At 31.1% G+C, this 11,422-nt stretch overlaps 1 protein-coding gene and 1 long non-coding RNA gene across 2 annotated transcripts; one reads left to right on the top strand and one right to left on the bottom strand.

Annotated features, from left to right (window-relative positions):
• The first annotated feature begins 3,526 nt into the window (after positions 1-3,526).
• Positions 3,527-6,413, top strand: LOC133029344 (uncharacterized). Its single transcript, XR_009683499.1, has 3 exons — positions 3,527-3,910; positions 4,017-6,051; positions 6,150-6,413. It is a non-coding gene; the product is annotated as an uncharacterized LOC133029344 (long non-coding RNA).
• A 1,903-nt stretch (positions 6,414-8,316) lies between these two features.
• LOC115705110 (LOB domain-containing protein 12-like) lies at positions 8,317-9,086 on the bottom strand. Its single transcript, XM_030632351.2, has 2 exons — positions 8,869-9,086; positions 8,317-8,760 (listed from the first exon to the last, which is right to left on the bottom strand). Exons 1-2 carry the CDS (start codon positions 9,022-9,024, stop codon positions 8,317-8,319), a joined length of 600 nt encoding a protein of 199 aa, XP_030488211.2. The 5' UTR covers positions 9,025-9,086.
• Between the last annotated feature and the right edge of the window lie 2,336 nt (positions 9,087-11,422).

Below are 11,422 nucleotides of genomic sequence, written 5' to 3'. Positions count from 1 at the left end.
TAATTATGACAAGGAAATTGCCGAAAAGACAGTAAGTACATATTAATCCTTAATTGAGTACTACTAATGATTTAGTACATATAATTCATATACTAATTTCTTAAATACGTGCATTAGGCTCAATTAGAGGAGCAACTTACTCAGGGACAAATTCAAGTCCATGGCCAAAACGATATCCTGACGCAGGTGCTCGGGACACCAGAGCATCCTGGACGTGTCAGGGATCGTGGGTATGCTAGTACTTGAAATGTTTTTTCCTTAGTTATACAAAAAAAATCGTAGGTAATTTGCCTTTCATGATTTCCAGGTTCCTGACCAGGGCATCTAAACTGTTTGGCAAGAAGAAAAGAAAGTTTTTGACATTCTGGCTCGACAATAGAAGGAGATCGATAAGTTAAAAGCCGAACTCCAATCCCTTAAACAGAAGAAAAACACTACCCAACAAGAGGAAGAAGGAGAGGTGGCTGATCAGGCGTATGTTCGACAAAAATACGCACGTGAGGATGATGGTCGACCACAAATCTATGCTGAGGAGTTTGTTTCCCTCAACGAGCCACCTCTCCTGTACAATTTCGATGACCAGAGGGCCCTTGATCAGCAAGTCTATCTCTACTTTGACAATATCGACAATATTGTCGCCCGAGCGTATTTGTACGAGCATGAGGGTCCAATCACATTTCACTGCAAGGACTAAGATGATTCACATGCCCGGGTTCTGATTTCGGAAATACTGCAAGAGGACGCTAAAATCCCAATCTCAATTGAAGGGTGCAGATATGTTAGGGAAGTAGCAAACATATTGCTTCCTTGGCCTAAATACCTAATTGCAACACCCGATGTAACTTTTGTTATAAATTAATTATTAATGATTAGTGGAGTTTGAATATCTTCAATATTCAATAATAGTAAAGTAGGTTCTGCGAATATATGTGTTGCGGTGGGATGGATGAATAAACAACTATTATATATGTGTTATTAGTCATTATATAAGCATGTTTAAAAAATTTTGGGGCATTAAATTACAGTCGTTATACTACCGAAATTTCGGAGAATTTGGATCAAATTTGATATATTATTGTGTGTTTTGTATAGGGCCCACTCGCTTAACCACCTTCAAGACGTGATACGTTGAAGGGGAAGGCTCCCATGCTTTCTCCACAAGGCGGTCATGATGAAGAAGATGAACTATTCTCGAAAAAGGTCATGGATTTGATCCCTAAATCGCTAAAATGGATGGTTGTTGAATTTGTGAAACTCTAAGATAAACGTGATATAATCATGATAGCAGTGCCCCAAGGATTCATAACACTGCGTACCCAGATCACGTTATCTAGAGAGAATTTGCAGTCGGTTGCACTATGTGACTTCATCTAGGGGTGAGCATAAAATTCAAAAAATTGAAAAAAAAAAAAAAAAAAAAAAACTGCTCAAACCGACCTACCGAACACCGTTGGAACCAAAACCAACAAAATCGAAAACCCAAAAAACCGCTAAAGGTTAAAAGCACTATTAAACGGTAAATTTTTTTTTTTGGGTAATAAGCTGACCAAAAAAACGGAAACCGACCGTTATACATATATATTAATTTATTAAGTATTTTTTTGCTTTATGTATTGTAGTTACTAATAATATATAATAATAATATATTCTTATTTTATTAATAATAAAGTTAAAAGAATAAGATAATTAGTTTTTGAACAATTAATTTGTATGTTTATAGTTGTAAAATATAAAATAATGTGTTTATAGAATAAAATGAATCATCTTTTTTTTTTTAAAAAAAAAAAAAGTTCAGTTTGGACAGTTTAAACCGACCAAACCGTGGTTCAAAACGGTCAGTTTTAAGATAGGTTATGGATTGGTTGGTCGCTTTTCGGATTGCACCAATCCAGACCAAAAACTGAATTCAGGATTTTTATATAGAAAAAAACTGACCAAACCGACCGATGCTCAACCCTAACTTCATCGGCAACCAGGGAATGTTGTTTGGAATGATGTATACTCTTCTTTAATCTAATTAACCTTATATATCAAATTCTAGTAAAATTATTATAAGACACTAATACTTAACAATTTAATGCAGGCACATATGGGAGAGCATAAACGATTTGAGAAAAATCTTCAAGTTTTACGACCCAAAGCCTCTCACATTGAATGGTATTAACGATGAAGACAAGAGTTAGTCTTTTGACAATGCAGCAAGATGATTGGCTACGTGGTTATCCTCGATGAATAATAACCACAAAATGTTCTTTATTCCTTGGAATATCGGGTAAACATTATTTAATTTTTTAGTACTAATTGTTCATTTCTATATTATAAATTGAAATTATTTTTAAACTATCTTACTTATATCCCAATATAATTTTCTAGTGCGCATTGGATGCTAGAGGTCGTTGCGCAAAGGAAAATTATCCATTTAGACCTTATTATCCAAGACAACCTAAAAATCAGAATGTGGTTTTTATGTTTTGAAATACATTACTGACATTGTCGCACGTGCAAACCCCAACCGTTACATACAAGATCAAAAAGCTGTAAGTTTTAATTATTGATTATAGTATTTATTATAATAACAAATAATAATATATATATATAAAAATTAATATAATTTTTTACTTTTTTTAACAGTTTGGAGATAAGCAGTAATACAATCTAAAAACTAAATTGTTACTAATGCAAAGAATAAAGGATAGAACGGTTGATGGCGGTGATTCACGATGGCTTGGCGATTGATGCTGAAAGGCCTAAGATTTTTTCTTCCCTAGCTTATTTGTTTAGGTTAACTTGTAGTTAGATTTATTAACTTATTAATACTTAGACTAATTTTACAATATTTGTGTAATATTTAATTGTAATTTATTTAATTACTTCTATGAAGTGAAATTAGGTATTTTGGCCAATCCTAAAATTAATTTACAATATTTAATTTACCTTTTAAAAAAATAAATATCTAATTTAAATTTAAATTAAATAAATAAATTCATAAATTAATAAATATATGATTTAAATAAATTAAATTAAACTAAATAAACTGAAAAAAAATAATTCTTAGGGCTTTTGGCATTTGCGTCGTTATTTGCCAGGAACCGACGCCATATATACCCATATGGCGTCGGTTCCTAGCAAATAACCAACGCCATATTTACCCTTATGACATCGGTTATTTTAGACCCTACAGCATCACTTGGATTAGCATTGGTAGCGAATATTACCAGAACCGACGCTGAAAGGCCTTAAAAACCACATCTAAAGAGTCTTTTTGTAGTAGTGTCATATTTTAGATTATTTTATATCAATAATATTAATATGTTAATTCACTTAAATTATTTTAGATTTATTTTTATATTAATAATATTTATATAAATCTATAGGCCTACGTACATAGTATTTTATCATAACATTATTATATGTAGATATAATAATATATCTTTATATATTAAAAGTGACTATCTAACGGCATTTCTTGGTTTAACGGTGTTGTTATTTTCCTTTTCCGTTAACTTTAACCGAGGCTACTGATAACGTTATTTGATTTTATAATAATAAATAATTGCTTTTTACGAGTTGCTACGTGAATAAAGCCTCAAATATTGAGAATATTCTAGATTACGAACGAACTATACCTCAAATTTTCAAGATCTCTCGAATCAATAACCCAAACCCATTCTTCTCCAATGCAAACTATCAAACCTCTGCTTCCAAAAGCTTTAAATGTCGTAAGCCATTGCCTAAAAATCCTGAAACACTCCTCCTCCTCTAAGAAAGGACTTCGTTTGATGTTTATGAAGTATTTTGAGGTGGGCATACAGAAAGGGAATAGAGGAAGAGGGTTGGTTTTCACCCATTACATGAGTGTTAAAATGGGAAAGGAAATTGATCATTCTGATAGTGACGAATATAGTAAGAGGTACCTTATCTCTACATTTGAATTTCAATGTATATTTAATCAAGAGTAGTCTTTCTCTTTTCTATTTGCCCAATTCTAAGATGTGGTCGATGCTCACATGTGCTAGCCTTGTGCCACAACCTGAACACCCGAAATGCCGGAGCGACCAGAGGTGGAAGCAGTTTGGAGGGTCGTAGAGGAAAACTTCCTTGGCAAGAAGATGAAGAGGTCCGTCGTAGTTGACGACTCCAAGGTCATCAACGACATTGCCTCAGACTTCGATGTTGCACTTTTGGGAAATACTATCGTTGTCACTCAACGCAAGAGCAAGAACCTATGGCTCCAACTTACCTTCTTTTCCTTCCATTCAATTAGGTAGTCTTTTTATTTTCTCAAATCAAAAGCCCTAATTAAACAATGGTGAGTTATTCTAATAGCGTCTTTGTTGTTCAAGATTTTTTATTTCTTCTTTGAAAGTTTGACAATTGAGCTTTATGGTTATTTGATTTCAGAAATGGCATGTGATATTCCTTAGGTGACTAAGTCATGAATGTGTTTGTTCACATCATATGGAGTTATGTTTTTAGTAACGCAACCCCCTTTCAAAGTTAAGGGGATGTGGGCCAACATAATTTTGCGTTACAAAATAGTTAAAAGCTTAGTTCAAGTCTGATATATGCGAGTAAATCAAGTTTAAAGTTTTAATTTTCTTAATGGTGTAGGATCTTATTGTCAAGTCACTTTCATAGTTGGACACATAGGCTTTGCTTGATCTTTTGCCTAAAATCTCATTGTGGGCGAAGAGCGCTGACTATGATAGAGTAAGTATCATTGTTAAATCTTATTACAATAATTTTCATTTGTATTTACCTTGAATTTCAATAAACAATCATCTACATTCAAACTTCTAAGATAATAAGATGAGTAATAAAGTAATTATGTGTCTTGCTTTTGATTTTTTTGCTTGAGTTCATTTAATTTACAGGCTCTGCCTTGGTATTATAAGAACATAACCAATATTGAAGAGTACAATGAGAAGGACTTGATTGAATTGATTGAGTTTAACACTATTAGTATTAGTATAGGAGATCTTCCTCCTTTACTATACGGTAAGTGTACTAACAATATGTGTTTTATGTTATCAAAGGTCTCTATTAATTTTATTGCTTCAGGTTTGAAGTGTTGAAAGTAAAATACACATTTTGACACAAGCATTACACTATTTTCATTACATGTTAAGAATTTTTGCTAAGAAAATCTCCATTTTTCTTTTAGCTGTATTCCATCTCCATCTATCTTTCTACACAAGATGACAAAAATGTGTCTTTCAGTTATCTAATTCATAACAGTCAGTGGCTTATTTCAGTAGAAGAGTATGTTAGGATCTCCTAATTTAGTTGATGATTCATTGAAATAGTTTGTGTTTTTTCTAATTTGTATTATCTTTATTCAGCAAAATTTCACCAAACATAACCCACTTATAAATAATAACATTTCTTAACTGTTATTTGAATTTTGACATTGATCTGCACAAATGAAGCGTACAAGAGTGACTTCTTACTGAGTATTTTTATTAGTTGTCACTCTACAATGTAAGAGGCCAACTTGTGTTGGTTTTATGAAACTCCATACACTTTTATAGTTCTTTTTTCTTTTTTTGATAATAGACACCTTTATAATTCTTAAGATTGAACAAAAAGTTAACTTTTATAGTGTGGTTGGGAGTTGGGATTGTTTATTTTAGTGTGCTTTGCATAAAATTGGGGTATGTTAATGCTATTATATAGACTAAGTAAGGCTCATAATATTTTGGACTGCTCGTAAATTCATTAACCAAGTTAATATGTATGATCAGAATATACATTTCTACAAATTAACCATATCATGCTCACTTATTTAGATATATATTATATCTTTAGTACACTTAATCCACTCATTAGTAATCATTGTTGGTACACTCCTTTAGTAAATGTCATATATGTATTAGCTATAAGGAGGTGTAATAGCACGTGGTGGACCTCAACTATGGACAAGAAAAACTCAGAGTTTGATATCGTTTGTGAATGTAATTGGGCTCAGTGTTCATGGTTATGTATGGGACTATTAATGGATGTAAAAAAGGCTGGTGGGACGTGTCTTGTGCTCACCATCCTAAGTTAAAGGTATAACCAATCTAATCTAATCAAATTTCATTTCAAATATTAATAAATTTTAATTTCTTAATTCTTTTTTAAGTTCCTTATTTATTTTTATTTGACAGGGCTAATACGAGAGAAGTCCTACGACACTATCGTTCCTAAATTGATGATTAGTATTCTACAAATTCATATACTTGTGTGGTTTTGAGATGATATTAGATTTGAGTCTTTCCTATAAATTCTCCTCTTCAAAGTTCTAATATTGAAGACTCTAAAAATGTCACTCTGTTATCAAAGGTGGTAATATATCTCTAAGATCTACATATTTATATTGACAATTCTTTCATTGGACTCTTCGTTTTAGTAAAGTAATCTAAATAAAAAAAAAAACACCAAAACCTCAAATAAAATTAACCATATGTGCCTCCTAGGTAACATTCACCTAGTATAAACATATATGTGAGACCTATATAATTCTCCTATAATTTATACTGATATAAAATATTATCAGAAAATCACAAGAGTTGTATATATAATTATATATAAATATGGTAGTACATGATTTTCAAAGTTTGAAATAATATGTTACAAGAATTTATGTCTGGTGAGTAGATTAACATATATAAAAGATTTAAAGACCAACAATCCTGTTTATTTATATATATATATATATATATATATATATTAGTATAATTTATTAGTATTACAATATTATAACTAGGGCTGAACATCGGGCGGGTTTACCGGGTTTCGGGTTGGCGGGTTTCGGGTTCACGGGTTTCGGGTTCAAAAAATTGAAAACCCGGACCCGAATAGGGCATGGGTTGGCGGGTTGGCGGGTTGGCGGGTCACGGGTTGGCGGGTTTCGGTTGGTCGGGTTTAGCGGGTTGGCGGGTTGACCCGGTCAACTCAGTCAACTCGGTCAACTCTTTAAAAAAAATTAATTTTTTATTCAAATAATTATTTTTTTTATTTTTTTATTTATTAAATTAAACATATATAATATAACAATTTGTTCATAGTATCTATTATTGAAGAAAAAAATACATAATCAATCCAACCAACAAACAAACAACCTATTTATCAAAGATTCAAATCAAACTTCATATTCATGTTCATGAATCATGATAAAAGTGAAAACTAAAATATTTCAAAATACATCCATATCCAATATCCATAGTCCATAAAAATCTAAAGTCCATATTATATATATATAAAGAGTAATAAAAGAAATATATATAATATATTTATAAACCGGGTTGGCGGGCGGGTTCGCGGGTTCAACCCGAAACCCGGTACCCCTAAAATCTCAACCCGCCAACCCACCCGAAGGGTACCGGGTTGAACCCAACCCGCCCGAAACTTTTTAAATTTTGTTTTTTTTTGCGGGTTCACTAGTTCGGGTTCGGGCAGGTTGCTCGAGTTCGGGTCAAACCCGTTCAAAATGTTCAGCCCTAATTATAACTAAATAATAACTTTGGGTTCGAAGTCATTTCCTTTTTTTTTTCTTGTTTTCTCACTCACCACTAACTTAGCCTCAGTGCTCCTTTGTTTTTATATATATACTAAGGTAATAATATATATTGATTAAAGCTAGTAATAATTAATCTGATCATAATTTATAAAAAAATTTGTTTGGTAGGTCGTATTATATTGTATAATATTATATTAAATTGTATTTTATAATTTATAGACATTTAAATATATAATATTTTAATATAAATTAAAATTTAAGATACTATAATTATATAAAATATGATGTATAATCATATTCAATATAATAAAATACAATTAAATACGACCGGTCCAAAATGAACAAGTTAATTACCTCGAATGCCCGAATAACAAGTTAATTAAGTACTTTTGTCACATGGCTAGAGTTGACCCCATCGCCCTTTGTTTTTAAATCACCCACTCCTGTCTTATTCTAACCCAACCGCAAGCACATTTTCTTCTTTTAAGAACTACTTTGTAATCTATAGCTTTTTTATTGACAAATATCTAACTTGTAATTTAATATCTATATACTACGAATTTTAGTTCAATAACACTTTCTCCCGTATGTTATAGTAACAATTAATAATGGCGACAATAATAATATGACGGTATAATTTATAATGATTATTGTTTCAAAAAAAAAAATGATAATCATAATTAAGCTTACCACTATCGATAATAATAAAACATATTTCTTTAGTTTAATTATTGACAAATAAATGCTTAATAGTAGAGGCTAAAAGAAACTTTAGAGAGAGAAATTTTATTATTATTATTATGATTATTTTTATATTAAGAAACCATGTCATTTCCAAAAAGAGACTCTCGCTTAAGAGAGTCATGAATTGCAATACTGGAGGTGGAAGAGGAGAAATTGTGATATTGATGATGATGATCAGGTGGGCTCATCATCATGAGAGTAGTATCATTGCTATTATTTTGACCCGAAAAACAGGATTTATCGTAGTAGCCAAAGTAACATGGGTCCATCTCTACCGGTGAAGCCGACCCCCTGCCAACGGTGCCGCCACTATCAACTATGGTTGCCTGATCATGCTGCATCTGAATGCACAGAATCTCGGCCTGGGCCAAGGCCAGTTGCATTTGCAGCTCCGAAACTTGGTTTTGTAGGTACGATATGGCCCCAACGCACCCGTAAACTGGATCTCTCATTCTTGCATTTGCTTCATACACTAAACTACTCACTGCATCAGCTCTTTGATCAAATGGAAGCTCCTGTATATATTTATATTTGTAATTATATTATTTTCTGTAACTATATTATATACTGTCATATAAATAATAATAATGATAATAAAAAAAAATAACTAACTAGTTACCTACCTGTAACATTTTGCTGACATTGCTTGCACCAAAGACCTTGTGCACAATGGCAAATTTGTGGGGATCTTCAGAGGGAAAGTATGGGGCGAAGATACAGTCTTTGGCGCAACGACGTCTCAGCAATTTGCATGAAGCGCAGGGTGAATTCCCACCCATTTCGTATTGTTATTTTGTTTGAAAGTTATAGCTAGGGAAAAAGGAAAAGCTGAATAAATGTAAAGGGAATTAATTATGAGGATGACTAAATGAGCTGATCGAATATGTCTATATATATACATGTATAAAGGGTGAGTAGTGGACTATCTCAACACTTCATTTTAAAAACTAACAGAACGTGTGAGGCTATAGTGTACTAGTATTATATATCCCATTTGAAATAATAATAATAATAACCACTAAAAAAATACTATTTTTAGTGATACAACAATTTTTTTAAACTAAATTTAATTTTTAGTTATAATAAAAAACAAAAAAATTATTTGTGACTAGACATAGTATTTAGATATAAATTGTCACTAGTTTTATTTTAGTCACAGTAAGTATTGTGACTAAAAATACATTTAATTACAACAAATTGTAATTTTTGTAATTAAGATTTTTAGCCACGATCTTTTTATTGATAATCTAAGAATAATAATTTATAATTAACTCAGCATTTTCACTTTTAATCACAAATTTTATTGTGATTAAAAGTAAGATTTTTTTATAATAAAAAAAAAATAAATAATAATAATAATAATAATAATAATAATAATAATAATGGAAAAATATATAAATAAAAGTGTTTGTTATGTAGTATTTATGTTTCATATATAATCATCGAGGTTTGAAGTGGGATATATTAATTCTTTTGTCCTTTGGTCTGACAAAACCATATTATATTTTATAGATAGATCAAACCAATAGGTCGTCTACACCTTTTTGTTTTGACGAGAGGAAGTAATTAAAGCAACTCTAACACCAGTATAATTGTGTTAGTTTAACATGAAAATAATGTAGGCTAGGCTTAGCATTATTATATTATTTTTCCACTCAAACCATCAACACTAAAAGTTACACAAAAATAATTTTTTAATTAAATATAATATTTTATATTATTATGCTATTAAAAATGATAATATATATTTATATTCTAATTATATATATGGAATAATTGTTAATGGGTACTAAATAAATTTAACTATAAATATTAATTTTTAAAATATCAAGTCATTAGATTTTGATCCCATGGCGAATAATAAAATAAAAATTTAAATTTCTACGCTTACTAAATTAGAGAAAATATCAAAAAATACATCTTTTTACACTATATTAAAAATAAGTTTATATGAAAAATATTTAAGTAAAACTTAATATTTTTTTATCATTTTTTTGCCCATTTATTTTATTATTATTTTATTTTCAGCCAATGGAATAATCTCAGACCATATAATAAAAAAATTAAGAAATTTTTCTAATTAAATAGAAAAATTAAGTATAAAAACTCAATTTTTTTTTTAATATTACCCATTTATGGGTAATACACGTTAAGAAGTGTTCCATATATATATATATATATATTTGAAAGCGATAATATTATATAGGAAGAAAAAACCAATTAATAAATGAAAAGCAAAGTTTTAGTGTGATATATATATAGTGCACCACTAAATTTGATGGGGTATTATAAACAATGCTATGTATAAAATAGGTTTTAAAGTTGGGTTGTGTAGAAGCTAATCAAGCATGAATTTGGTAAAAACCAGCAGCAGGTATAACCAAGAGAGTACAACTCATAGCAGAACAAAGACAGAGAAATGCAAGAAAAGCTTGACTCATTGAATGAGCAGCTGAGTTTATTTATAGGCAAAGACATTTACATCAATTGGTTACAAACAGTTAAGACTGTTAAAAAAAATAACAGAAAACAATTAACGAAACTAACTGTTTATTATCTAATATCCCCCCTCAAACGAAAAGGGGTTCCAGCCATTTTGAGTTTGTCTTTGAGATAGAGAAACCTATCAGTAGTGAGGGCCTTTGTAAGAGAATCAACAACTTGATCAACTGCTGGAACATACCGAACCGACAGCTCCTTTGCCATAATTTGGTCTCGAACAAAGTGGAGATCAATCTCAATGTGTTTGGACCGTGCATGAAAGATCGGATTAGCTGCAAGGGCAGCAGCTCCTTGATTATCAACCCAAATAATTGGAGGATGATGAAGAGAAACCTGTAACTCAGAGAGCAAATGAACCAGCCACTTTATTTCTGCAGCAGTATTGGCCAAACTTCGAAACTCACTTTCTGTACTCGACCGTGCAACCACATTTTGCTTTTTGGCAGACCAGGATACAAGGTTGCCTCCAAGAAAAACGACATAACCCCCAGTGGATTTCCTGTCATCAATAGCACTAGCCCAATCGGCATCAGAATAGGCAGAGATTTCCATTGATGCAGCAGGTGTGAGAAGTAATCCATCTGATATTGTCCCTTTTAGATACCGGAGTAATTTTTTACAAGCAAATTCAATGTGTAATAGTAGGTGCATGAATAAATTGACTAAGTTTGTTGA

The sequence above is a fragment of the Cannabis sativa genome, chromosome 1 (genome assembly GCF_029168945.1).
Source record: "Cannabis sativa cultivar Pink pepper isolate KNU-18-1 chromosome 1, ASM2916894v1, whole genome shotgun sequence".
NCBI lineage: Eukaryota > Viridiplantae > Streptophyta > Magnoliopsida > Rosales > Cannabaceae > Cannabis > Cannabis sativa.
The sequence above is the reverse complement of the archived record's forward strand: the minus strand, read 5'-3'. Positions and strand labels throughout refer to the sequence as shown.

Coding starts and splice junctions, on each gene's coding strand:
- LOC115705110 (XM_030632351.2), bottom strand. CDS start 9,024: ATGGGTGGGAATTCACCCTGCGCTTCATGCAAATTGCTGAGACGTCGT. Junction 8,761..8,868: donor ATGTCAGCAAAATGTTACAG/GTAGGTAACTAG, acceptor AAATATATACAG/GAGCTTCCATTTGATCAAAG.